Source organism: Anguilla anguilla, chromosome 9 (genome assembly GCF_013347855.1).
Source record: "Anguilla anguilla isolate fAngAng1 chromosome 9, fAngAng1.pri, whole genome shotgun sequence".
NCBI classification, from domain to species: Eukaryota; Metazoa; Chordata; class Actinopteri; order Anguilliformes; family Anguillidae; genus Anguilla; species Anguilla anguilla.
Window position 1 is genome coordinate 1,388,025 of NC_049209.1, and position 24,945 is coordinate 1,412,969.

At 53.6% G+C, this 24,945-nt stretch overlaps 1 protein-coding gene across 1 annotated transcript in view; it reads left to right on the forward strand.

Annotated features, from left to right (window-relative positions):
• wwc1 (WW and C2 domain containing 1) overlaps positions 1 to 23,381 on the forward strand; it is a 34,346-nt gene extending 10,965 nt beyond the window's left edge. Inside the window, exons 7-22 of the mRNA XM_035433633.1 lie at positions 4,665 to 4,811; positions 5,072 to 5,145; positions 5,950 to 6,192; positions 9,145 to 9,234; positions 11,951 to 12,537; positions 13,073 to 13,190; positions 14,515 to 14,682; positions 14,982 to 15,174; positions 15,415 to 15,555; positions 17,228 to 17,295; positions 17,937 to 18,096; positions 18,528 to 18,689; positions 19,362 to 19,454; positions 19,903 to 20,133; positions 21,400 to 21,518; positions 21,663 to 23,381. Of these exons, the coding sequence (XP_035289524.1) occupies positions 4,665 to 4,811; positions 5,072 to 5,145; positions 5,950 to 6,192; positions 9,145 to 9,234; positions 11,951 to 12,537; positions 13,073 to 13,190; positions 14,515 to 14,682; positions 14,982 to 15,174; positions 15,415 to 15,555; positions 17,228 to 17,295; positions 17,937 to 18,096; positions 18,528 to 18,689; positions 19,362 to 19,454; positions 19,903 to 20,133; positions 21,400 to 21,518; positions 21,663 to 21,729 (2,661 nt within the window). The 3' untranslated portion in view covers positions 21,730 to 23,381. The remainder of the gene's footprint in view (positions 1 to 4,664; positions 4,812 to 5,071; positions 5,146 to 5,949; positions 6,193 to 9,144; positions 9,235 to 11,950; positions 12,538 to 13,072; positions 13,191 to 14,514; positions 14,683 to 14,981; positions 15,175 to 15,414; positions 15,556 to 17,227; positions 17,296 to 17,936; positions 18,097 to 18,527; positions 18,690 to 19,361; positions 19,455 to 19,902; positions 20,134 to 21,399; positions 21,519 to 21,662) is intronic.
• Positions 23,382 to 24,945: the final 1,564 nt, after the last annotated feature.

Here is a 24,945-nt window from a genome sequence, read left to right on the forward strand (position 1 = left end):
GGGGGGCTGGTGGGGTGGGGGTGTCCGCTCTGGGGAGAGGGAGAAGCAGGAGCTGATGCAGGTGAGTCCTCGGGGGGTGGGGGGGTGGGGGGGGCTGGTGGGGTGGGGGTGTCCGCTCTGGGGAGAGGGAGAAGCAGGAGCTGATGCAGGTGAGTCCTCGGGGGGTGGGGGGGTGGGGGGGTGGGGGGGGGCTGGTGGGGTGGGGGTGTCCGCTCTGGGGAGGAGGAGAAGCAGGAGCTGATGCAGGTCACTCCTTGGGGTGGGGGTGGGGCAGGATGATGGGGTGGGGGGGTTAGCTCGGGTGAAGGAACGGGGGGGGGGGGAAGGGGGGGAGGCATCAGAAGTTTTTTGGTGCCAGCGGTAATGCCCCCGGGCAGCTGACCCTGCCCTGATTGGACAGTGTGGGAGATTGACAGCTGAGTGGGTGCAGTCTGCTGTCTGAACAGAAGGCATGCCGTTGCCAAGGGAATGGAAACAGGGCATGGCAGACTTCTTTTTTTTTTTTTTTTTTCCCCAAAATGTTGCGCTTCACAACACAACTCTAGCAGAGAGGAATTTGGTTACTGAAAAGCCTCATACTTCTGTCTGCTACATGAGGAGAATCCCCCCTGGATGAGTCCAACAGCACTGACCAGGAGGGTTAGGCCAGCTGGATCACACAGGCTTTGAGTCGTTTAGCACATTTAATGCCCAGAATCGGACGGGATCAGACTGATGTCTGCCCCACACTGGAGTTAAGCACACAGGAACTGGGCCAGGCGATGCATACGTCCTCCTGTGTGTTAGCATCTGTAAGGTCTGTGTGTGTGTGTGTGTGTGTGTGGAGAGTTTAGTATAATTCATTACAATAATGCTTATAATTCAACGATGATGAAACAGAGGTTCCTGCCATTATTTCCACATTATTATTATTAACTGCTTAATGACATGTAGTCATGCCCATATTTTAGTATGAATTACTGTCTTGTGCTGTTCCAAGTAGTATTATTTACTGATGTAAATTTTGGAACAAGCTGAACTCCGTGCCCACAGGTATAAATGTCCTGGTGTGGCGGGGGGCAGGGGGAAGTGGTTGTCTCAGGGGACACAACCTGGACAGCTTTGTGTTTAATGCTGCGGATCACTAAGGGAAGTGGATCACTAGGGGAAGTGGATCTCTAAGGGAAGTGGGTCACTAGGGGAAGTGGATCTCTAAGGGAAGTGGATCACTAGGGGAAGTGGATCGCTAGGGGAAGTGGATCGCTAAGGGAAGTGGATCGCTAAGGGAAGTGGATCGCTAAGGGAAGTGGATCGCTAAGGGAAGTGGATCGCTAAGGGAAGTGGATCGCTAAGGGAAGTGGATCGCTAGGGGAAGTGGATCGCTAAGGGAAGTGGATCGCTAAGGGAAGCTTTGGAGTGTGGAGCAGTGTGTTTCTCCTGTTTGGCGAGCGGGTTAATTAAGTGGGGAAAAGATCGCGTGCGGGAGTGGCACCCTTCCCCCGTTTTGGGAAGGAGGGGCTTGGTGTCGATGCGGTGTGCCCGATCAACGGCTGCTTTGGCATCCGCAGCGTGACCTCACACTTTTTACAGGCCGTGTTTTCAACCTCCAGCAGTGTTACGGTTGCGCTGAAAGCATAAACAGCTGGCCTATTGCGACACTACGTTTTAAGTTATAGGGGCGATTGCGACCTGCCCAGTTTCTGCGGAAACGCTCTGCACTATTGCGGGTTCAGTCCTGTTTCCTTCCCCTCTATAGACAGTTTGGCTGGGGAAGCTGGTAAACCCTCCAGTGTGTTCTCCTCTGAAAGACAGATGGCCGCCTGCAGAGGTGACTCAAAGCCTTGTGAAATTGAAACTCTGCCTCTGTGTCGTTCCAGATGAGTATCTGCGCTCCGGGGATGTCTTAGACAGAATAGGAATGGCAGGATATTCTGTGTATGTCATTTCCCGCTGTTCCATCAGCAAACCGGCAGAGGTCTTTCAGAAGAGGGGTTCAGGTTCGAACACGGGCGAGAAACATCAGTTTTTTAAGGGGGGGTGTGTGCGTGTGTGTGTGCGTTGCCACTGGGAGGCTGAGAATGCTTCGGGTGAAAGTGGAGCCCAGAATTAGTGCCTCTGTTTAAAGGACCAGAGGAAGTGCAGAGCAGTGGAGCAGACCGTGCCTTTAGAGCAGTCATGAGTATTGCGCTCATTTTTATTTATTCATAAGCCTTAGGTTCCTTTCGGAATGTGTTCAGGTGGCAGTAATCTTACAGGTGATGCTGCTGAATGCTTCTTTGCTCACCTTCGCTCTTCTGTTTTATCTCCCCTTTGTTTTACCGCCATTCTGTTGTTTTCCCACTTTTCTTTCTTCGTTTCTTTAACAGGAAGCATGAAATCGGGAGTGTGTGGGTTTAAAATCTGTTGGCATTGCTGCAGAGAGTTTGGGCTGATCTGCAGGGAGAGTTTGGGCTGATCTGCAGAGAGAGTTTGGGCTGATCCGCAGAGCGTTTGGGCTGATCCGCAGAGAGGGTTTGAGCTGATCTGCAGAGAGGGTTTGAGCTGATCCGCAGAGAGAGTTTGGGCTGATCTGCAGAGAGAGTTTGGGCTGATCTGCAGAGAGAGTTTGGGCTGATCCGCAGTGTTTGGGCTGATCTGCAGAGAGAGTTTGGGCTGATCTGCAGAGAGAGTTTGGGCTGATCTGCAGAGAGAGTTTGGGCTGATCTGCAGAGAGAGTTTGGGCTGATCTGCAGAGAGAGTTTGGGCTGATCCGCAGAGAGTGTTTGGGCTGATCTGCAGAGAGAGTTTGGGCTGATCTGCAGAGAGAGTTTGGCTGATCCGCAGAGTTTGGGCTGATCTGCAGAGAGAGTTTGGGCTGATCCGCAGTGTTTGGGCTGATCTGCAGTGTTTGGGCTGATCTGCAGAGAGAGTTTGGGCTGATCCGCAGAGTTTGGGCTGATCCGCAGTCCGGCGGCTGGGCTTTATGAGCTCTCCGGTCTCCTGAGGCCTGTTTCTCTGAGAGTGTAATAAAAGGCCGTAAAAGTTTCTTTATTTCCAGAGCGTCTGTGTCTCAGGGTGGAATTGCGCGGTCGTGTCGGCTGCAGTAACTCTCCAGACCGGGCGCTGCGGCTGCCGCATCCTCCTGGCCTGGAGTTTAAAACCGGCCGTAAATCTCCCCCGAGCCGCGCCTCGGCCGCTCCCCCTGAGGGGGGAGTACTGCTGATGCATGCGCTTTCCCTCCCGCCGCAGGGTGTGCGTACCCGCTGCGCATCTGTGATGCGTGTTTGTACTGCGTGTCTGTGATGCGTGTCTGTACTGCACGTCTGTGCTGCGTGTCTGTGCTGCACGTCTGTGCTGCGTGTCTGTGCTGCGTGTCTGTACTGCACGTCTGTACTGCGTGTCTGTGAGTCGTGCCTGTACTGCGATACACGTCTGCACTGCGTGTCTGTGCTGCGTGTCTGTACTGCGTGTCTGTACTGCAATACGCGTCTGTGCTGCGTGTCTGTACTGCGTGTCTGTACTGCATGTCTGTGATGCGTGTCTGTACTGTGATATGCGTCTGCACTGCGCTGGGGGTCTGCACTGCGCCTCTGTACTGCATGTCTGTGCTGCGCGCCTGTACTGCACGTCTGTGATGCGTGTCTGTACTGTGCTGCATGTCTGTACTGCACGTCTGTGATGCGTGTCTGTACTGTGATATGCGTCTGCACTGCGCCTCTGTACCGTGTGTTTGTGATGCGCGTCTGCGCTGTGTGTCTGCGATGCGTGTTTGTGATGCGCGTCTGCGCTGTCTGAGACCATGCGGTGGGGTGGGATGCATTTAATAATACATGCAGAACCCCCCCCCCCCCCCCCCCAGTCTCATTTACATGTGTGCCGGTGTTCTTCTCTAATCCCGGACATGTAAAGACTTTGGGCTGGAACACAGAGGGACTCAAAGTTGCTATGGCGGTGTGCGTTTTTAGTGGTAAATCGTTGGACTAACGCAGAAAACTGTCTCTTTGGTAAATGCCGTGACAGCAGCTCTCCAGTTCAGACACCTGCAGTGCAAAACTGCGACTGAGTTCTGGGTCTCCCAGCCTCATAACCTGACACTTTTCCAGGTTAGAAAACGCAGCTGTAAAATCTTCTAAAAGATGTGGAAGAATCCTGTTATGCAGCACTTTTTACTTGTTGGGGGCAGAATTTGCATGCTGTACACCTTGCTGTCGTGGTTGAGTCTTTGAAGCTTGCATAGTAGAAGTTTCTAACCTGCAGCCTCATGCTGCAGCAGTGATTAGCATCACGCGTTTGCATAGTGTACGTTACTGCAGCAGACTGGCATTAAGCATGCTCTGCATGCATGGAGCTTACAGAGCTGGGCTGTGCAGCTTATTTGGGCCACTGTGTCAGATGCTGCTTTGAAAGATGGAGAGAGAGAAATGGATGAATTATGGCCCGGATTCCGTGGCTGTGCTGTCTGGTTAGATGCTGTTCTTTGGGAGACCTGACTGGACTGCTGTTGTTCAGCTGTTCTGTTTCAGAAACCGGGATCGCTGTGTCAGCTGGATAACTGGACTGAGTAAAACCCGGAACCCTCCCAAATCTGGAGCATGGACTGAAGTAAAAAGAGCCGTTCCGGGTTTTAACTCAGAGCAGAGTTATCCTGCTAACTCCGTGACCCTGCTTTGTGGAACGCCCCGCTGACCCGGCTGTCGCTGTTGCAGAAACTGGCGGTGCTGAAGGACGGGTTCCAGCTGGACTCGAGCTCGCAGTCGGACCTGTGGGCCAGCAGCTCCTCGCTGGCCGACTCCAGCCTGTCGCTGCCCCGCCTGTACTCCGACGCTGAGTCGCAGACAGACGTCCCCGCGGAGGTGAGCGCCTTTCTGAGAGGGGCGGGGCTTAGGGGTGTTAAGGGAATCACTTCACCTCATGTGCCTGCTGTTTGGGGGGTTCAGGCCTGGTTTTTGCCATTGTTTAACCTTCTGTTATTTTATAAATAAAATTAAAAAAGCGTTGTTTTAATAAAAACTGATTTGATTCGATGTGCTGTGACCTGCTGATTGGCCGGAAGAGCAGCTGCTCATACACAGTGTTCAGTGTCGTTTTATTTTTATCTGTTTATTTACTCCAGTTGGCCGGAAACACAAACAACAGGTTGGCGGAGAAGGTGCGCTTGAGCCTGAAGTATGAAGAAGCGAAACGCAGGTATGGGTTAGGGTTAGGGTATGGGGTTAGGGTTAGGGTTAGGGTATGGGTTAGGGTATGGGGTTAGGGTATGGGTATGGGTTAGGGTTAGGGTATGGGGTTAGGGTATGAGTATGGGTTAGGGTTAGGGTATGGGTTAGGGTTAGGGTATGGGGTTAGGGTATGGGGTTAGGGTTAGGGTATGGGGTTAGGGTTAGGGTATGGGTTAGGGTTAGGGTATGGGTTAGGGTTAGGGTATGGGGTTAGGGTTAGGGTATGGGTTAGGGTTAGGGTATGGGGTTAGGGTTAGGGTATGGGTTAGGGTTAGGGTATGGGGTTAGGGTATGGGTTAGGGTTAGGGTATGGGGTTAGGGTATGGGGTTAGGGTTAGGGTATGGGGTTAGGGTTAGGGTATGGGTTAGGGTTAAGGTATGGGGTTAGGGTTAGGGTATGGGGTTAGGGTTAGGGTATGGGTTAGGGTTAGGGTATGGGGTTAGGGTTAGGGTTAGGGTATGGGGTTAGGGTTAGGGTATGGGTTAGGGTTAGGGTATGGGGTTAGGGTATGGGTTAGGGTTAGGGTATGGGGTTAGGGTTAGGGTTAGGGTATGGGTTAGGGTATGGGTATGGGTTAGGGTATGGGGTTAGGGTATGGGTTAGGGTATAGGCTATGGTTAGGGTATGGGGTTAGGGTTAGGGGCTGTTACAGCTGCTCTGTGCTCTGTGAGGAAACGAGCTTTAATATGCCACTCACAGAGGTCACCGTGGAAACGGTCCTTAAAGGGGGCGTGGCCAGCTCACGTTCGTCCAATCGTGTCGCGCTCCCAGGATCGCCAACATCGAGGTGCAGATCGCCAAGCTGGACAGCGAGGCGTGGCCGGGCCTGCTGGACCCCGAGCGGGACCGGCTGATCCTGATCAGCGAGAAGGAGGAGCTGCTGAAGGAGCTGCAGTACATGCAGCCCTGCGCCCGCGCCCCCTGCCACGCCCAGCAGATCGAGAGCCAGAAGAGACGGCTGGAGCAGGACCTGCAGGCCGCCCGCGACAGCCAGAGCAAGGCCCTGACCGAGAGGTGAGCCCTGGGGGCCGGGGGGGGGGGGGGGGGGCTTTATGACATCACAATCACCACCCGCCGCCCTGTGATGTCATAATGCGCTACCTCGGCTACCGCTTCATGTCTGTGTAATGTGTGCTGTTGCCTGTGCGGGAGTCTGCAGGAAGCGAAAGCTCCAGAGGATGAGTGATTAATAAAAGGACCTGCGTGTGCTCTATCCGGGCTTTGTGGGGACAGGAGGTCTGTGGGTTTCAGGACGCAGGTGGGAACTCGGTTGGTTTGGGGAATACATTCCCTGGATAGAATCAGGTTAAAGACGCCAAAAACCAAAAAAATAAATGAAAGGAAAGCAACAAAAACACAAATGTGCCACTGATTATGTAATTCACTTTTCATTAAAAAAAGGGCTGAAATAATAATATAAAGTGACACTTGTAATGGCAGTTTTTCGTGAGCTCCTGTTGAAATCTCAACTGTGGAGATGTGTGTGTGAGCGTGTGTGTGTGTGTGTGTGTGTGTGTGTGGCTGATGCCTCCACAGCCCTTGGTACAGGACCAGTGAGTTCTGTCGTCACGGTCCAATCACACTGCTCCTTTCATATTAACACCTGCCGCACAGGATCAGGTGTCTGTAGAGAGAGCAGCAGTTAGGCCTGTGTGCTGCTGGTCTCCCCATCACTGAACAGAGCAGACAGAACTGGGCTGAACAGGGTAGAACAGGGTAGAACAGGGCAGAACAGGCCAGGACTGGGCTGAACTGGGCAGAACTGGGCCAAACAGGGCTCCCATTCTTCCTTGAATGCTGTTGTCTTCCCTCTTCCTGTAGCCTAATCGCCACAGAAGGGGATGTGTGCCAGGCACAGAAGCCTCCTGTTTTACTCCTAGTTTCATATCGGTGTACTGTAACAAAAGTCTGTTTCTCTGTCCTTGTTCATCAATACGGGATTGTTCTGGCTATCAGGTGTTGGGAGTGGATTTCTGTTTATCTCAGACATTACTAGTGTCATACAGGTTTATCTCAGACATTACTAGTGTCATACAGGTGTATCTCAGACATTACTTTCATACGGGTTTATCTCAGACATTACTAGTGTCATACAGGTTTATCGCAGACATTACTTTCCTACGGGTTTATCTCAGACATTACTAGTGTCATACAAGTTTATCTCAGACATTACTAGTGTCATACAGGTGTATCTCAGACATTACTTTCATACGGGTTTATCTCAGACATTACTAGTGTCATACAAGTTTATCTCAGACATTACTAGTGTCATACAGGTGTATCTCAGACATTACTTTCATACGGGTTTATCTCAGACATTACTGGTGACATACAGGTGTATCTCAGACATTACTAGCGTCATACAGGTTTATCTCAGACATTACTTTCATACGGGTTTATCTCAGACATTACTGGTGTCATACAGGCTTATCTCAGACGTTACTGGTGTCATACGTTACTGGTTTAGGAGCGATTCAGTGCAGAGAGATCTGTTTACCAGCCTCTGTGCTCGGTGCCGATGCTCTTACTTGGAGAAACTTATGAGGCTAATGAGGCGTGATGCTCTGAAACCATAATCCCAGGAGAAACTACGGCGCATGAATAATTAACAGAACTACGGTAACCCGGCAACGAGCTGATTAAACGCTAAACAGTGAAGTCCTGTGTGCAGCTAGCCTCGCTGTGCCTGCAGGCCAGTTCACCGCTGGGCGATGTGCGATTGGCCGATGGATATCGCCGCGTCGTCGCCAACGTTCCATAATCGCTCGACTTTGCTATCAAACGCCGCCGTGGATTCGTTAATGGACGGGGTCAAAGTTCAAGAGAATTTTAAGTCTCGGTGACGGGCACAGCGATGATTGTGACGACAATAAATTGCCTGTCGCCGCCGTATAAACCGACCACCAAATGTGACGGTCGATGGCAAACATCATACATCACCTAACTGTAAACTGGCCTTAATACCTGGTGCACATGACTCCCAATGTTACACGTGAGCTAGGCTAACAGGAGGTGCAGGGATCAGTGAGCTAGGCTAACGGGAGGTGCAGGGATCAGTGAGCTAGGCTAACTGGTGCAGGGGACGTTGAGCTAGGCTAACGGGTGCAGGGGACAGTGAGCTAGGCTAACGGGTGCAGGGGACAGTGAGCTAGGCTAACGGGTGCAGGGGACAGTGAGCTAGGCTAACTGGTGCAGGGGACGTTGAGCTAGGCTAACGGGTGCAGGGGACAGTGAGCTAGGCTAACGGGTGCAGGGGACAGTGAGCTAGGCTAACGGGTGCAGGGGACAGTGAGCTAGGCTAACGGGTGCAGGGGACAGTGAGCTGGGCTAATGGGAGGCACAGAGGGCAGTGAGCTAGGCTAACGGGTGCAGGGGACAGTGAGCTAGGCTAACGGGAGATGCAGGGATCAGTGAGCTAGGCTAACTGGTGCAGGGGACGTTGAGCTAGGCTAACGGGTGCAGGGGACAGTGAGCTAGGCTAACGGGTGCAGGGGACAGTGAGCTAGGCTAACGGGTGCAGGGGACAGTGAGCTAGGCTAACGGGTGCAGGGGACAGTGAGCTGGGCTAACGGGAGGTGCAGGGGGCAGGTGGGGTATATGATACCCTAATCGGAACACAGCTGTGCTGCAGTCATTAACTCACACACAGCCCTTTATTCCACTGTTCTCTTCTCTGTGCTGAAAAGACAAACATTTGGTTAGATTATGAGGAAGAGGAGGGAGACCATGGGAATAATTCCTGTGGTGCAGTACAGTGCGAATGGATCCGTTCCTTGGCTTGAGATAATTAGCAGTAATTGCACTCGTCTTTGTCTGCTGTTCCAAGCTGAAAAGCAAACTTTGAGAGAATAATGAGCCCTTTTGTTCTTCTTGCGTAGACTCTGTGGGAAGATCCATTGGGACTGTATTGATAAATCTAGAGAAAAACTTAATGGCGTTTCTCTCTCTCTCTCTCTCTGTTTCCAGGCTGAGGCTACACTGCAAGAGGAACAAGCTGGTTCGAGAGCTGGAGGAGACGGTCCGCCTGGCGTCCTCCCTGCACACGCAGCTGAAAAGGTATTCGCTGCGGCGCGCCGACCGCCAAGCCTCCTCAGGACTGCTCATTACTCCAGGAAGAGTTTCTGTGACAGTTACATAACAGCTACACAGTCAGGTGTCACACGAAAAGCATCCCTGTGAAAGTGACATATTCCCAACGTCACCATGGATAGTGACCCATCTGCTGGTCCATTCATGGCATTAACATGTGCCATTAATCCCATTATATTCTGTAGATAAAGAGAACCTGACCCTTAAAAAAAGCACTTCTGGATCGCTGGTCTCGAGCTGTCGCGGGCTTCCGTGACCTTTCAGCGCTGTGCACGTTTGGCTTGTCTGAGCAGGAGCCGTTCTTCTGCTTTTCCAGAGAAGAAAACGTTCCACGTGCGTGGGCACGGGCTGCATGCCGTCCCCACGGGCTCCGTACGCTTTCAGCAGTGGTTCAGTCCAGTTTAAACAAACAAACAAATGAGGAGAAAATCTTGAACATGGAGCGTGTGGGTGAGGCGTGTACACATGGAGCACGCAGCATGTTCTCATGTAGCACGTAGCATCTTCACATGTAGCGTGTAGGTGAGGCGTGTTCTTGTGTTGTGTGAGGGTGAGGCGTGTTCTCATGTAGCGTGTAGGTGAGGCGTGTTCTCATGTAGTGTGTGGGTGAGGCGTGTTCTCATGTAGCGTGTAGGTGAGGCGTGTTCTCATGTAGCGTGAGGGTGAGGCGTGTTCTTGTGTTGTGTGAGGGTGAGGCATGTTCTCATGTAGCGTGTAGCGTGTTCACACTGTGGGTGAGAGCAGGTCATCCTGCCTTCCTTCAGGACCTGAGCAGGTCTGTGAAGCAGACTAGTGTCTGAGACAGAGACAGAGACCCGACTCTTTCTGCCTCATAGCAGCAGATTAATGGAGCTCCTGGGGAGGTTCTTTAATCCACTGTCAGAAGCGTCTGATGCATCTGCGTCTGAGACCCTGGCAGTCTCTGATTCAGTGCTCATGGGCTGATGCTCTATATGCTGCTCTGATTCAGTGCTTATGGGCTGATGCTCTATATGCTGCTCTGATTCAGTGCTTATGGGCTGATGCTCTATATGCTGCTCTGATTCAGTGCTTATGGGCTGATGCTCTATATGCTGCTCTGATTCAGTGCTTATGGGCTGATGCTCTATATGCTGCTCTGATTCAGTGCTCATGGGCTGATGCTCTATATGCTGCTCTGATTCAGTGCTTATGGGCTGATGCTCTATATGCTGCTCTGATTCAGTGCTTATGGGCTGATGCTCTATATGCTGCTCTGATTCAGTGCTTATGGGCTGATGCTCTATATGCTGCTCTGATTCAGTGCTTATGGGCTGATGCTCTATATGCTGCTCTGATTCAGTGCTTATGGGCTGATGCTCTATATGCTGCTCTGATTCAGTGCTTATGGGCTGATGCTCTATATGCTGCTCTGATTCAGTGCTTATGGGCTGATGCTCTATATGCTGCTCTGATTCAGTGCTTATGGGCTGATGCTCTATATGCTGCTCTGATTCAGTGCTTATGGGCTGATGCTCTATATGCTGCTCTGATTCAGTGCTTATGGGCTGATGCTCTATATGCTGCTCTGATTCAGTGCTTATGGGCTGATGCTCTATATGCTGCTCTGATTCAGTGCTTATGGGCTGATGCTCTATATGCTGCTCTGATTCAGTGCTTATGGGCTGATGCTCTATATGCTGCTCTGATTCAGTGCTTATGGGCTGATGCTCTATATGCTGCTCTGATTCAGTGCTTATGGGCTGATGCTCTATATGCTGCTCTGATTCAGTGCTTATGGGCTGATGCTCTATATGCTGCTCTGATTCAGTGCTTATGGGCTGATGCTCTATATGCTGCTCTGATTTGATCTTATGGGCTGATGCTCTATAAGCCTCTGTAAGGCTCAGGGTCTAAATGTACTGGACCACACTGGGGCAGCTGCTGCAGTCTCCTGTGGGTGTGTGGAAAACAGCCCGTTCCGGGGTGATGAAACTTCAGCGCAAGAGGCCTGCTCTTCTCCCCGCCCCGCGTCCCGCTAACGAGGCGCGGGGCTGTAATTAGGGCCTTCGCTTTGAGGCTGAACCGTCTGAAGCCCGGAGGAGTGGGAATGAGAGGAGGCTCTGCCCCCAGACAGACGCTAACGCTGCTGCTGCTCACATTCTGACACTGGCGTCCACGTGCTAACGCTGCTGTTAATGCGCTAATTGCTGCCATTCACGCGCTAATTCTGGTGTCCATACACTAATGCTAGCGTCCATGTGCTAACGCTGACGTGTACGTGCTAACGCTGACGTGTACGTGCTAACGCTGCCATCCACGTGCTAACGCTGACGCGTACGTGCTAACGCTGCCGCGTACGTGCTAACGCTGACGTGCACGTGCTAACGCTGCCGTGCACGTGCTAACGCTGACGTGTCCGTGCTAACGCTGACGTGTACGTGCTAACGCTGACGTGTACGTGCTAATGCTGACGTGTACGTGCTAACGCTAGCGTCTCTGTGCCTCCGCAGCCTGTCGGCCAGCACGCTGTCCTGCTCCTCGGGCAGCAGCCGGGGCTTGCTGACGTGTACATGCTAACGCTGACGTGTACGTGCTAACGCTGACGTGTACGTGCTAACGCTGACGTGTACGTGCTAACGCTGACGTGTACGTGCTAACGCTGACGTGTATGTGCTAACGCTGATGTGTATGTGCTAACGCTGATGTGTACGTGCCTCCGCAGCCTGTCGGCCAGCACGCTGTCCTGCTCCTCGGGCAGCAGCCGGGGCTCGCTGACGTCCAGCCGGGGGTCTCTGGCCACCTCCAGCCTGGGCTCCACCTCGTCCCTCAGCCTGGCGGACCTGTACGCGGACCAGCCCGAGCTGGGCGACCCCGACCTGCAGAGCAAGCTGGACACGCTGCTGCAGGAGGGGGGTCCGGCGGGCTCCTACCGGCCCGCCAGCTCCATCACCACCATCCACGAGAACGAGGTGATCGGGCCGGCGGGCGGGCCGGGGGACCCCGAGGCCCCCCCGCGCCTGCCGCCCCCCCGGCTCCCCGAGACGCCCCGCTCCATGAGCTCGCTGTCCCCCCGCTCCTCTCTGTCCTCGCTCTCCTCGCCCCCCCGCTCGCCCCTGGGCCCCGACGCCAGCTTCCTGTGCGGCGACGGCGGCAGCGTGTTCGTGGGCGCCGGGGGGGCGGGGCTGGACCTGGAGCTGCAGGCGCGGCTGGCGGAGCTGCACCTGGAGAGCGCCGGACGCTCCCGCCGGTCCGGCTCGGAGGCCGACGCCAGGCAGGACGGCACCGCCGGCGCCGCGGACCCAGGCAGAGGTACCGCGCCCGTCTCACCGTACACACCGCTTACAAACCAAGGGTCAGAGGTCAGAGGCTGACATCCATCTGTATAAGCACGGTGCATTCCATATGCCAGGCTGTTTAGGCCAGAACCAAGCGGAATGTTCTCTGCATGTGTCCAAGTGCTTTTGTTTTGTTCATGGTCTTTTTTATGATCATAGAGGCCTGCGTTACTGAGATGGAGCACACTGTGCTTATTGAGATGGATATGAGCGATGGCTTCATAAGGTGACCTTTGACCTTTGACCCTCCTCGATGGGCAGTTTTCTTAGAGGAGCTTGTGGAACCAGAGAGGCGCTCATGAGCAATTTAGGAGATTTCTCCTGAAACCGTAGATCCCCTCTGAGAGAGTAGGGTCACGGCTGTGGTTACGGCGCTGTGCTCCCTGTCCCGCCGTGGTGTGCACCTGCTCCAGACCCGCAACCCAACACCCCTCCCACGGGGGCGCTGGGGCGTTCTGACGCGGTGTTATGTTCCTGTGTCTCTCCCCCCCCCCCCCCCCCCCCCCCAGATTCTGTTGCACAGTCGCGGGGGGCGGGGCCTGCTCTAAAGAAGGTGGGCGTGACCTCTGCGGTGTCGGACGAATCGGTGGCCGGGGACAGTGGAGTTTACGAGCCGTCGGAGAAGAGGTAAGGAGGCGGGACGGTTTGAGGGGGAGATGGGACTGTACCTCCTCTGTGACCAGAATAGACTGTAAGGTCTTACAGTGCTCAAGTGAATTACGGTGCACTGCATATATTTTCATGTCAAAAGCAGAAGCCAGTGTGCATGCAATGGACAGGGAACTGGGTTTGTGACTTATAAGTTGCAGGTTGGATTTCCAGGTAGATCACTGCGGTTGTGCCCTTGAGCTAAAGATACTTAACCTGCACATCACTGGGTGCATCACTGTAGTGAGTATGGTTGTGGCAGATTTGATCTCTGTGCTGGTTTAGGCCGGGCTGTGCAGGTTTGGTCTGTGTGCTGGTTTAGGCCGGGATGTGCAGGTTTGGTCTGTGTGCTGGTTTAGGCCGGGCTGTGCAGGTTTGGTCTGTGTGCTGGTTTAGGCCGGGCTGTGCAGGTTTGGTCTGTGTGCTGGTTTAGGCCGGGATGTGCAGATTTGGTCTGTGTGCTGGTTTAGGCCGGGCTGTGCAGGTTTGATCTCTGTAATGGTTTAGGCCGGGCTGTGCAGGTTTGGTCTGTGTGCTGGTTTAGGCCGGGCTGTGCAGGTTTGGTCTGTGTGCTTGTTTAGGCCAGGCTGTGCAGATTTGGTCTGTGTGCTGGTTTAGGCCGGGCTGTGCAGGTTTGGTCTGTGTGCTGGTTTAGGCCGGGCTGTGCAGGTTTGGTCTGTGTGCTGGTTTAGGCCGGGCTGTGCAGGTTTGGTCTGTGTGCTTGTTTAGGCCGGGCTGTGCAGTTTTTGTCTGTGTGCTTGTTTAGGCCGGGCTGTGCAGGTTTGGTCTGTGTGCTGGTTTAGGCCGGGCTGTGCAGGTTTGGTCTGTGTGCTGGTTTAGGCCGGGCTGTGCAGGTTTGGTCTGTGTGCTCGTTTAGACCGGGCTGTGCAGGTTTGGTCTGTGTGCTCGTTTAGGCCGGGCTGTGCAGGTTTGGTCTGTGTGCTCGTTTAGGCCGGGCAGTGCAGGTTTGGTCTGTGTGCTGGTTTAGGCCGGGCTGTGCAGGTTTGGTCTGTGTGCTGGTTTAGGCCGGGCTGTGCAGGTTTGGTCTGTGTGCTGGTTTAGCCCGGGCTGTGCAGATTTGGTCTGTGTGCTGGTTTAGGCCGGGCTGTGCTGGTTTGGTCTGTGTGCTGGTTTAGCCCGGGCTGTGCAGATTTGGTCTGTGTGCTGGTTTAGGCCGGGCTGTGCTGGTTTAGGCCAGGCTGTGCAGGTTTGGTCTGTGTGCCCTTTAGGCCAGGCTGTGCAGGTTTGGTCTGTGTGCTGGTTTAGGCCGGGCTGTGCAGGTTTGGTCTGTGTGCTGGTTTAGGCCGGGCCCTCCCGCAGAGCCGCCGGTGACCAGAGAAGATGGCGGCGCTCTGGGCTGTGCTCAGGTCAGGCTGGGACTGAAGTACGATGTGAAGGAGAAGAGATTCACGGTGTTCATCACGCAGCTGGCCAACTGTGCAGCACTCCCCCTGCCACCGGACCACAGCGTGTACGTACCGCTCCTGTGTGTGTGTGTGTGTGTGCGCGTGTGTGTGTGTGTGGCATGTCTGTGTCTGAGTGTGGCATCTGTGTGTGGCTCTTCTCTGTGTCTGTGGCATGTCTGTGCTCAAATGGAGAGATTGTGGTTTCTGTTTGAAAGAAGCGTCTCTGCAGTATTCTGCAGTGGGCTTTCATCAAACGATGCCACTTTGTGCACATTGATGTTTTTTACAGCGGTTGTGTATGTGGTGGACTGTCTCTCTTTCTGATTGGCCGCTTGGTGCGATCTGATGATCTCCCTCTCTGCAGGTACGTGCGATTGGTCCTGCTGCCCTGCTCAGAGACGGCCCGGTGTCTGTTTCGAACCCGAGGCGCCCCGCCCCAGGAGGTGGTGGAGCTGAACGAAGTGTTCGGGGTGCCGGTGGCCCACAATGCCTTGCGGCAGAAGACCCTGCGCGTTGACGTGTGCTTCACCAGCAGGACTGGCCGGGAAGAATGCCTGGTGAGCGCTAACCCACGCTGTATAGCGCCCCCTGCAGGATACTACTGAATTCAGTTGCAGCTTTTGCCATGAATGCCATGGATACTTTCAGTCATACTGGCCAATCATATTGTTCCAGTCATTGCTTCTTTAAAGGCCCTGCTCTGTTCATCCAGCTGTTGCCTCTTCAGTCGTGTGACTGGTAATGTTGTGAACCAGCTGCAGTGCTGTGACACTCTTTGTTTTGACCGCTCTGGACAGGCTGGTGCTCAGATTAGCCTCGCTGAAGTGGGCGGTTCTGAGGAGAGGTCCAGTAGGTGGTACAACCTCCTGAACTACGCGTATCTGCCGGAGCTGCGCGTCCAGCACACCCAGCCGGGGACGTCCACAGGCCAGGACACGGTGAGCGGAGCTTCACTTTCACCCGGCTTCCACTTACCCGGGTGCTGTGGGGAGTTTTCACCAGGAAGTGCAGTATTAGGCCTTGCTGTCTCTGGGACAGCCGTTCTGTGCAGTGCAGCCGCAGTCAAAGCTGTTAGTAGAGCCCTGAGCCTTTCGGTCTCAGGTCTGGATCATTTCTGAGTAGCGCTGCGCTCCTGTGGCTGAGATGCAGGCTTCACAGAGAGGGATATAATGGCTTTTTACCTGCCCGCAGATTTGAGACGCGGTGTCTGCGGAGTGCAGCGTGGGGCAGGTGTGTGTGTGTAATTCTGCAGAGTGCAGCGTGGGGCAGGTGTGTGTGTGTAATTCTGCAGTGTGCAGCGTGGGGCAGGTGTGTGTGTGTAATTCTGCAGTGTGCAGCGTGGGGCAGGTGTGTGTGTGTGTAATTCTGCAGTGTGCAGCGTGGGGCAGGTGTGTGTGTTTAATGATGGAGAGTGCAGCGTGGGGCAGGTGTGTGTGTGTAATTCTGCAGAGTGCAGCGTGGGGCAGGTGTGTGTGTGTAAGTCTGCAGAGTGCAGCGTGGGGCAGGTGTGTGTGTTTAATGATGGAGAGTGCAGCGTGGGGCAGGTGTGTGTGTGTAATTCTGCAGAGTGCAGCGTGGGGCAGGTGTGTGTGTGTAAGTCTGCAGAGTGCAGCGTGGGGCAGGTGTGTGTGTGTAATTCTGCAGAGTGCAGCGTAGGGCAGGTGTGTGTGTGTGTAATTCTGCAGAGTGCAGCGTGGGGCAGGTGTGTGTGTTTAATGATGGAGAGTGCAGCGTGGGGCAGGTGTGTGTGTTTAATGATGGAGAGTGCAGCGTGGGGCAGGTGTGTGTGTTTAATGATGGAGAGTGCAGCGTGGGGCAGGTGTGTGTGTGTAATTCTGCAGAGTGCAGCGTGGGGCAGGTGTGTGTGTTTAATGATGGAGAGTGCAGCGTGGGGCAGGTGTGTGTGTTTAATGATGCAGAGTGCAGCGTGGGGCAGGTGTGTGTGTAATTCTGCAGAGTGCAGCCTGGGGCAGGTGTGTGTGTGTAAGTCTGCAGAGTGCAGCGTGGGGCAGGTGTGTGTGTGTAATTCTGCAGAGTGCAGCGTGGGGCAGGTGTGTGTGTTTAATGATGGAGAGTGCAGCGTGGGGCAGGTGTGTGTGTTTAATTCTGCAGTGTGCAGCGTGGGGCAGGTGTGTGTGTGTAATTCTGCAGAGTGCAGCGTGGGGCAGGTGTGTGTGTGTAATTCTGCAGAGTGCAGCGTGGGGCAGGTGTGTGTGTTTAATGATGGAGAGGATGGCCGTGGGGCAGGTGTGTGTGTTTAATGATGGAGAAGATGGCCGTGGGGCAGGTGTGTGTGTTTAATGATGGAGAAGGTGGCCGTGGGGCAGGTGTGTGTGTTTAATGATGGAGAGTGCAGCGTGGGGCAGGTGTGTGTGTTTAATTCTGCAGAGTGCAGCGTGGGGCAGGTGTGTGTGTGTAATTCTGCAGAGTGCAGCGTGGGGCAGGTGTGTGTGTGTAATTCTGCGGAGTGCAGCGTGGGGCAGGTGTGTGTGTTTAATGATGGAGAAGGTGGCCGTGGGCTGGTGCTTATTGTCTCATGTTCCTGAGCGCGGCCTCCCGGGCTCATTACAGAGCCGCGTAACAAACCCGCTCTGCCCCTCTGCGTTTCAGAGCCCTCGCCCGGCCACGGAGCCCATCGCCGTGGCAACGGGCGCGGAGGTCGCCGGGGAGCAGGAGTGGTGAGTGGCTGCGTAACGCGTCTGCTTCCTGTTCCAGCGCACCTGAGCGGGGACGCCCCCCCAGCCCCCCCTCCCCCCCTCCCCCCCACAGCCCCCCCAGCCCCCCCCCACACCCCCCCCCCCCCCCCCCCAGCGCCACACACAGGCGGGTTTCGAGGCCTCGTTGGGGCAGATCCCGTGTCGCTGTGCGGTGCTTCCGTCTCCCTCGGCCCACAGGAATCTCGCCCGGCAGGTTCACACAAAGGCCACTCTCATCCTCCACTTCCTGTCGGGCCGCCAGGGAGTATCGGCCTCCCCAGCGCCGCTCTCAGTGAGAGGAGGGGGGCGGCCCGGCGGCGCTGACAGAGAGGGGCGGGGGCAGCACACAGAGCGGGTCGGCCGGGGGGGCAGCAGACAGACCTGCTCTCCCCCCTCTCTCTCACTGTCTCCTCTCTATCCTTCTCTCTCTTCTCTTTCTCTCTCTCCCTCCTCTCCTCTCCACTCTCCCTCTCTTTTCTGCCTCCTCCCTCTCTCTCCCCCTCCCTCCCTCCCTCTACTCTCTCTCCCCCTCCCTCCTTCCTTCTCTCCCTCTCTTCTGTCTCCTCTCTCTCTCTCCCTCTCTCTCTCTCTCTCTCTCTCTAATGGCACGGTGTCTCCCATAGGCACGAGGCTCTGGAGGGCCATGTCTTTGAGGACAGTGATGCTGAGGGGGAGGAGCTTCTGGAGGAGGAGGAGGAAGAGGAGGAGTCCCATCCAGACAGCCAATGGGAAGTGGAAGAGGAGGTGGCCAAGCCGACTCCTGCAGGAGTTAAGAGAGAGAGGGTATGTCTTACCATTTCTGTCTAGTGTTGAGCCCCGACCCTCTTTCTGCAAATGCATTTAAAAGTAGTTTCTGTTGCTGCTTGTGCTCTTGTATGTTGTGTTGACAGAGCTGGTGGGTATTCAGAGTGAATGTTGTGTTGGCGTAACGATTGTGTATTTAGTGTGTAGGTTGTGTTGTTTGACCGGTTGTGTATTGTGTGCGCAGGTTGTGTAGACGGAGCGGTTGTGTATTCAGAGTGTAGGTTGTGTTGTTGGAGCGGTTGTGTATTCAGAGTGTAGGTTGTGTTGTTTGACCGGTTGTGTATTCAGTGTGTAGGTTGTGTAGACAGAGCGGTTGTGTATTCAGAGTGTAGGTTGTGTTGATGGAGCGGTTGTGTAGACGGAGCGGTTGTGTGTTCAGAGTGAGGTCATTGTGCTCGCTCTTGTTGCAGGTGAATAAGGAGACGAGCATGGAGGATTTCTCCCGCCCAGCGTCCGTGGTTCGGCCCAAAGAGCGGAGGCCCCCCCCCCAGCAAAACCCCTTTGTGAGGGGCAACACCATCATCCGCTCCAAGACCTTCTCCCCCGGGCCGCAGAGTCAGTACATATGCAGGGTAAGACCTTCTCCCCCGGACCGCAGAGTCAGTACATATGCAGGGTAAGACCTTCTCTACCAGGCCGCAGAGTCAGTACATATGCAGGGTAAGACCTTCTCTACCAGGCCGCAGAGTCAGTACATATGCAGGGTAAGACCTTCTCCCCCGGGCCGCAGAGTCAGTACATATGCAGGGTAAGACCTTCTCCCCCGGACCGCAGAGTCAGTACATATGCAGGGTAAGACCTTCTCTACCAGACCGCAGAGTCAGTACATATGCAGGGTAAGACCTTCTCTACCAGGACGCAGAGTCAGTACATATGCAGGGTAAGACCCTCTCCCCCGGACCGCAGAGTCAGTACATATGCAGGGTAAGACCTTCTCTACCAGACCGCAGAGTCAGTACATATGCAGGGTAAGACCTTCTCTACCAGACCGCAGAGTCAGTACATATGCAGGGTAAGACCTTCTCTACCAGGACGCAGAGTCAGTACATATGCAGGGTAAGACCTTCTCTACCAGACCGCAGAGTCAGTACATATGCAGGGTAAGCACACGCCAGCATGCACAAACACACAGAGATGCACTCAGACACATGCAGACAGTCAGGTGGGCACAGTTTCTGTTTTCTGCTCACGTCTCTGTTTTGCTCTCATCGTTTTCTTACACTTTTACTTCCTGTCATTTTCAGATAAACCGCAGCGACAGTGACAGCTCCACGCTGTCCAAGAAGTCCCCGTTCGTCAGGAACTCCTCAGAGAGACGCAGCGTGAGGATGAAGAGGGTAATGAGCGTGAGACGATCCCTCTTGTGCCCCCCCTCCCCACTTCACCCCCACAGGACCCCCCCCCTCCTAACTGGGACCCCCCCTCATCACGTCTTAAATACTAACTCCCAAATGGCTTCTTTTTATTGACTGTTCGATATGGAAGGCAAATGTGGGTTCTGTGTCGATGTGGAAGGTGATTGCGGGCTCTGTGTCGATGGGGGAGGTGATGGGGGAGGTGATGGGGGAGGTGATTGCGGGCTCTGTGGTGATGTGGAAGGTGATTGCGGGCTCTGTGTCGATATGGAAAGTAATTGTGGGTGATGTCGATGTGGAAGGTGATTGCGGGCTCTGTGGCGATGTGGAAGGTGATGGCGGGCTCTGTGTCGATGCGGAAGGTGATTGCGGGCTCTGTGTCGATGCGGAAGTTGATTGCGGGCGATGTCGGGTTCTGTTGGCTCTGCAGACGGCGCTGCAGGCGAAGGGTCTGGACGGGCTGCTGCGGACGCCGCTGGACCTGGAGCTGGACCTGCAGGCGTCGCGGACCCGGCACAGCCGCCTGGCGGAGGAGCTGCGCGTGCTGCGCCAGCTGAAGGAGCAGCTGGAGGAGGCGTGGTCTCAGGGCCGGAGCCGCCTCCCCTCCTGGGTGCAGGAGGACGAGCGATTCGCCCTCCTGCTGCGGCACGCCGAGAGACGGGTGAGAGTCCCCGCCCCCTTTACTGAGCGTTCGTCACCTGCAGCACCTGCAGCACCTGTTAGAATAGAGCAGCGTCCGTTTACAGAGAGAGAGAGAGAGAGAGAAAGAGACTCTCCTTCAGTCACCTCCGCCTCCCGTCTCCACACTGACTGTTAGCGCCCCGTTTCCAAATCTGCACCTTCAGTCCCTGCACCTTCCTCACCCCTCCCACCTAAATACTCGCCTTCAGAGTGGATTGAATTAGCGCCTCCTGCTGGTGCACAGAGAAACAGGTGAGTGCTTTCAGCGCTGAGAGTGCTTTATTACCTCCAGCGTCTGTCAGCACCCATCACACCTATCCCCACCACCTGCGCCGTCGCCATGACGCTGTTACCGCGGCGCAGTAGTGCGGGGGAGGGAGGAGAGAGATGGCGGGAACTGCTGTGATGTCACACAGCCTCTCGCCTCCGCCAGCTCTGCTCTGCTGCTCATGTTGTTTCAGTATATTTACCTTCACCTGCAGGTGTTTGTACGCATGTACATAAATATGCTTTCCCCTCTCTGTGTGCAGTTAAGCAAGCTTTGGCTTGACTAGGGCCTCTGTCCAAATAAGGCCAGCTCCAGCAGGGCGTGTATCGGCAGGGCATGTAAACATCAGCGCATAGTGAATTTGAATATGTACTTTCCATGCCCATGGAGACACTAATGCGTCATAGACTACGCTGTGTGCAGTAAAATGATAATATTCTGCCATCAGGACAGTGCTGGCTGTGTTCTAGCTTTCACTGCAAATCGGTCCATCAAAAACAGTGTGAAGGCCGCCTAGCAACACTTGTGTTGCGGTATGCGAAGTGTCCTCATTTGAGAATAGCGCTGACCTCTTGAGAGACACTCGATTTCACTGTGAGTGGGAGGTGGAGGGGAAGAAATAAGGTATTTAAGTAACATATTTCATTCATAAATGATGAAATACAAATTTTTGTTGGTAAAAGAATATTTTTGGTATAGTTTGTTGTTTCCACTCATAGTCTGCTTGCAGGAGTCCTGAAATTTTCCTGGCCACTCGAGGGCTTGTGTGAAGGGGTTAAAAACATTGTTTTTTTTTTCTGAAGTGGTCCCAAAAAGTAGTTTTGCTTCCAAAGCGCTGAGATTCTCAAGTGCAGTTTGGGATGGATTAGCGTAACGGCAAGGTAATTGTTGAGCATGCGCTGATTCGAGCCCCGCCCCTCCCCTCCCCGCTCCACCCCGCCCCGCCCCTCCCTTCCCCGCCCCCCCCTGCGCCCGCAGACCGCGGAAGAGCAGCAGCAGGAGCAGCGGGTGGAGAGGATGATGCGCGCGGCCGCCAAGGACGTGCACAAGATCCGCGGGCAGAGCAGGAACGAGGTCCCCGAGGTGCAGTCCTTCAGGTGAGCTCGCTGGACAGCGCCCCCTTCAGGATGGGCTGTCTCTCTGCAGTGTTATAACGAGCCCGTTCCGTGTCATCGTATTCTCGGACGATCTCACGGGTCACCTTGTTCTGGCGCTAACGTTTTTCTCTGCAAACGCTTCAGAGAGAAGATGGCCTTCTTCACCCGAGCGAAGATCAACATTCCAGACCTCCCTGCCGACGACGTGTAGAAAAGTTCAAGTATTCTCCAGTCCTAGCTGCTGTTTCCACGGGGATGGGACAGACTTCTGGTGGTATTATGAAGAAATGGGAAAAAAATATATATGTAAATTAGAAAAAAAAGTCTCATTTTAAAACACTGGGTTATAGATTTGAATTGCTAATCTGTATATTTTTTTTAAATGACTTATTTTTTTTGTCATTGTAGCATTATTTTACTGTTACTAATTAGTGTACTTTGTTAGATGTAATATGTTAGCATATTCTTCAGATAGAGACACACACACACACCAATGCATGTTATGTGAAATATGAGAATAACTGGAAGAATATTGCTGTGTTGGTAAACGGACCAAACCGTTCTACAATGTGAATATGGACACCAGTGGCACACGGCGGGAGGATGTTGCCTGGAAACCAGCGGCTGCTCCACGCGTGCCGATGATGGGTGATGACGGGTGATGATGATGATGATGCGGCTGGATTAATGTGGCATTGCACACGTGCGTGCGGTCTGTCCGTCAGTGAGCCTCAGAGAAGCACCAGCACGCACGTGCTCAGTTCGGCTCTGGGGGGGGGGGGAACTGCACTTACCTTCAGCTAATCTCAGGTCGCCCCGAGGAGCGTGCGCACTTTAAATGGCCGCGGGGGAACGCGGCACCCCCAGCCTTCGCTAACTGCGCCCCTCCCCGCTGGCTTCAGAAAGGGCGCTCGCGTTTTCACTCAACCAATCGGGAAAGCACAGAGCCTCCTCCGCTCACCGGACCCCGGTCCCCCCACCACTTTAAGATCGAATGTCCAGACTGATTTTAAACTGACTTTAATCCGTCTTTACTCTGTCAGGGTGGCGTGTTCTACGCCACTGTTAATATTGTGCTCCAGCAAGTGGAGAGCAGCCACAGCACATAAAATTACTGCAGTATCTTACAGTAATAAACAACTACAATCTGCCTTTGAATTGGTGAGATTAGCTGAACCCATCTGAACGTCCCCGGACCCAACACTTCAGTCAAAAGATCCCCAAGGATTTTGTTGTGCTTTTTTTTTCATATATAACAAGGAGCTTAAAGTTCCAATCGGACCCATCTTCATAGAGTGCTTACTGACGCAGGAAATGTAACTGGTGCACTTCACAAAAGCAGCCGTGGATTGATCTTGGTGGATGAGCGATGATGTTTATTTTTCTGGAAGAATGGGAGGTGTCTGTGGAGCAGTGCTCTGGCTGTGGAACTGGAGCGCTGAACTGGAGCGCAGCCTCTGCGGGGACGTGCAGACGAGAGCAGCCCATTGGCCGGTCTCGCCGTAGACACTTAATTATGTATGACAGCACAGACGCACAGCAGCAGAATCCACAAAATGGAAGATTTTTCTGCCATAAATTTTTATCATGGTTTTTTTAACACCGTGCACTTAACAGTCATGCCCATCGTCAATATAATTTACGGACATAATCAATTACAGCGTTTCCTCAGTGGCTGTGATCTCTTATTTTTGTGTATCTTGTCTGATTTGTGCATTATCATTGAATCGGATGTTTGACGATTGTTTTTTGCTTTTCTCTAAAGAATGTGGATGAATGCACTTACTGTCCTTTCTGATTGTCCTAACAAACTTTTTATAATGCTGTTTTCCTGGAGTGAGATAATGAATCCTGTTAATGTCATAGCTGATACACCCTTTTTCAATTTTATTTTAATTTATTTTTTATTTTTTGCTTGGTGAGCAGTATGTTCTGTTCGCCTGGGTCTGTACTGCATGTAGTTTTGGATTCATTTTAATCTGATTTGATCTGCAGCCCCCCCCCCCCCCCCCCCCCCCCCGTCCCACAGAAGATGCTGCTGCTGTTGAGCCTGCTCACACGTGTCTGGACTGTTTGTGCTCTCAGAGTTTATCCCGCAGGACTTTCCCTGCTGTTGGAACAGGGTGCTCTGGCGTATAATCACCGCGAGGCCCCAGAGCACAAACCGGCCTTTTGTTCGCCCGCGTTTCCATAACGGCTCGCTGGCACGGCTGCTGTGTTTGTGGAGAATGTTCTGATAAACGCCACCCAAACCGAACTACGTTTCCCACGTTCCCCGGCGGCAGTGCTCTGTCGTCGGGTGATCTTCTGCGGTACAAATGTCACCTGGCTGAGTTGCTCGGCAACCGGTTCTGCAGAGGCGCCCAGATAAGATCCTGTGGGACCCGTTCCTCTACAGCTGGGGTCTGCACCTGAGACTGCAACGCTGTACTGTAGGCCAGTATTACAGTACACTACTGTACCTCTACGCTACAGTGCTGTTCCTGTACAGCGTTACAGTCTACAGGTTTTTTCTTTTTTTTTTTTTTTGTTTTTTGTTTTTTTTTAAAGATGAAATGTTCATATACAGGTTTTACGGCACAACTGTTTTGATATTCCAGGCATTTGATTCCAGTGGTTTTGTCTTGCACAGTCTTGCAGCAGTTTTGTTTTTAAATAGGAAGCACAAAAATCTGCTTTTCCCATCCAGGTCCCCTAATAATGCACAAAAGCTTTACTTGTAACCAAAACTCCTTCTGATCCTCACTCCGACATAGCAATACAGCCCCCCCCCCCCCCCCCCCCCCCCCCCCCCCCACACTCCCTCCCGGGCTGCCTGTTCCGTAGGGTACGTCTTCCTCATATAACACATTTATATAGATCTGAAGCATTGGGCAAAAGGGCATCACACTACACCAGGGATCAGCAACTCACGGTCCTCGAGGGACGAGAACTGCTGGTTTTCCACCCTCCCTTTGCCTGGGAGTCAGGTGTGAAGACAGTCTGGCCAATCAGTAGCACTAATTACCCGGGAGCAAAGACAACCAGGTCTGGATTTCGATTCGAGGGCCAGAGTTGATGATCCCTGCACTACACCAATGTTTTTCAGACACTGTGTGCGTTCGTGCATGTGTGTATGTGTGCGCGCGCGCGTGTCTGCTTGCGCGTGTGTGTGTGTGTGTGTGTGTGCGCGCGCGCATGTGTGTGTGTGTGTGTGTGTGTGCGCGCGCATGTGTGCGTGTGTGTGTGTGTGTGTGCCTGCTTGTGTTTCTCTCCCTGTTCTGTTCCCAGTGTAAAGAACCGCATGTCCAGGTTCCCACTGCAGGGGGCGCACTTTACTGTGTAAGAAACCTTACGGCTGCATCTTGCTTACGTTTGGAATTTCTTCAGAAATTCATCTTAGGAAATCTTAACATGTCATTTTATGCCTTTTTAGAGGATTACCTTG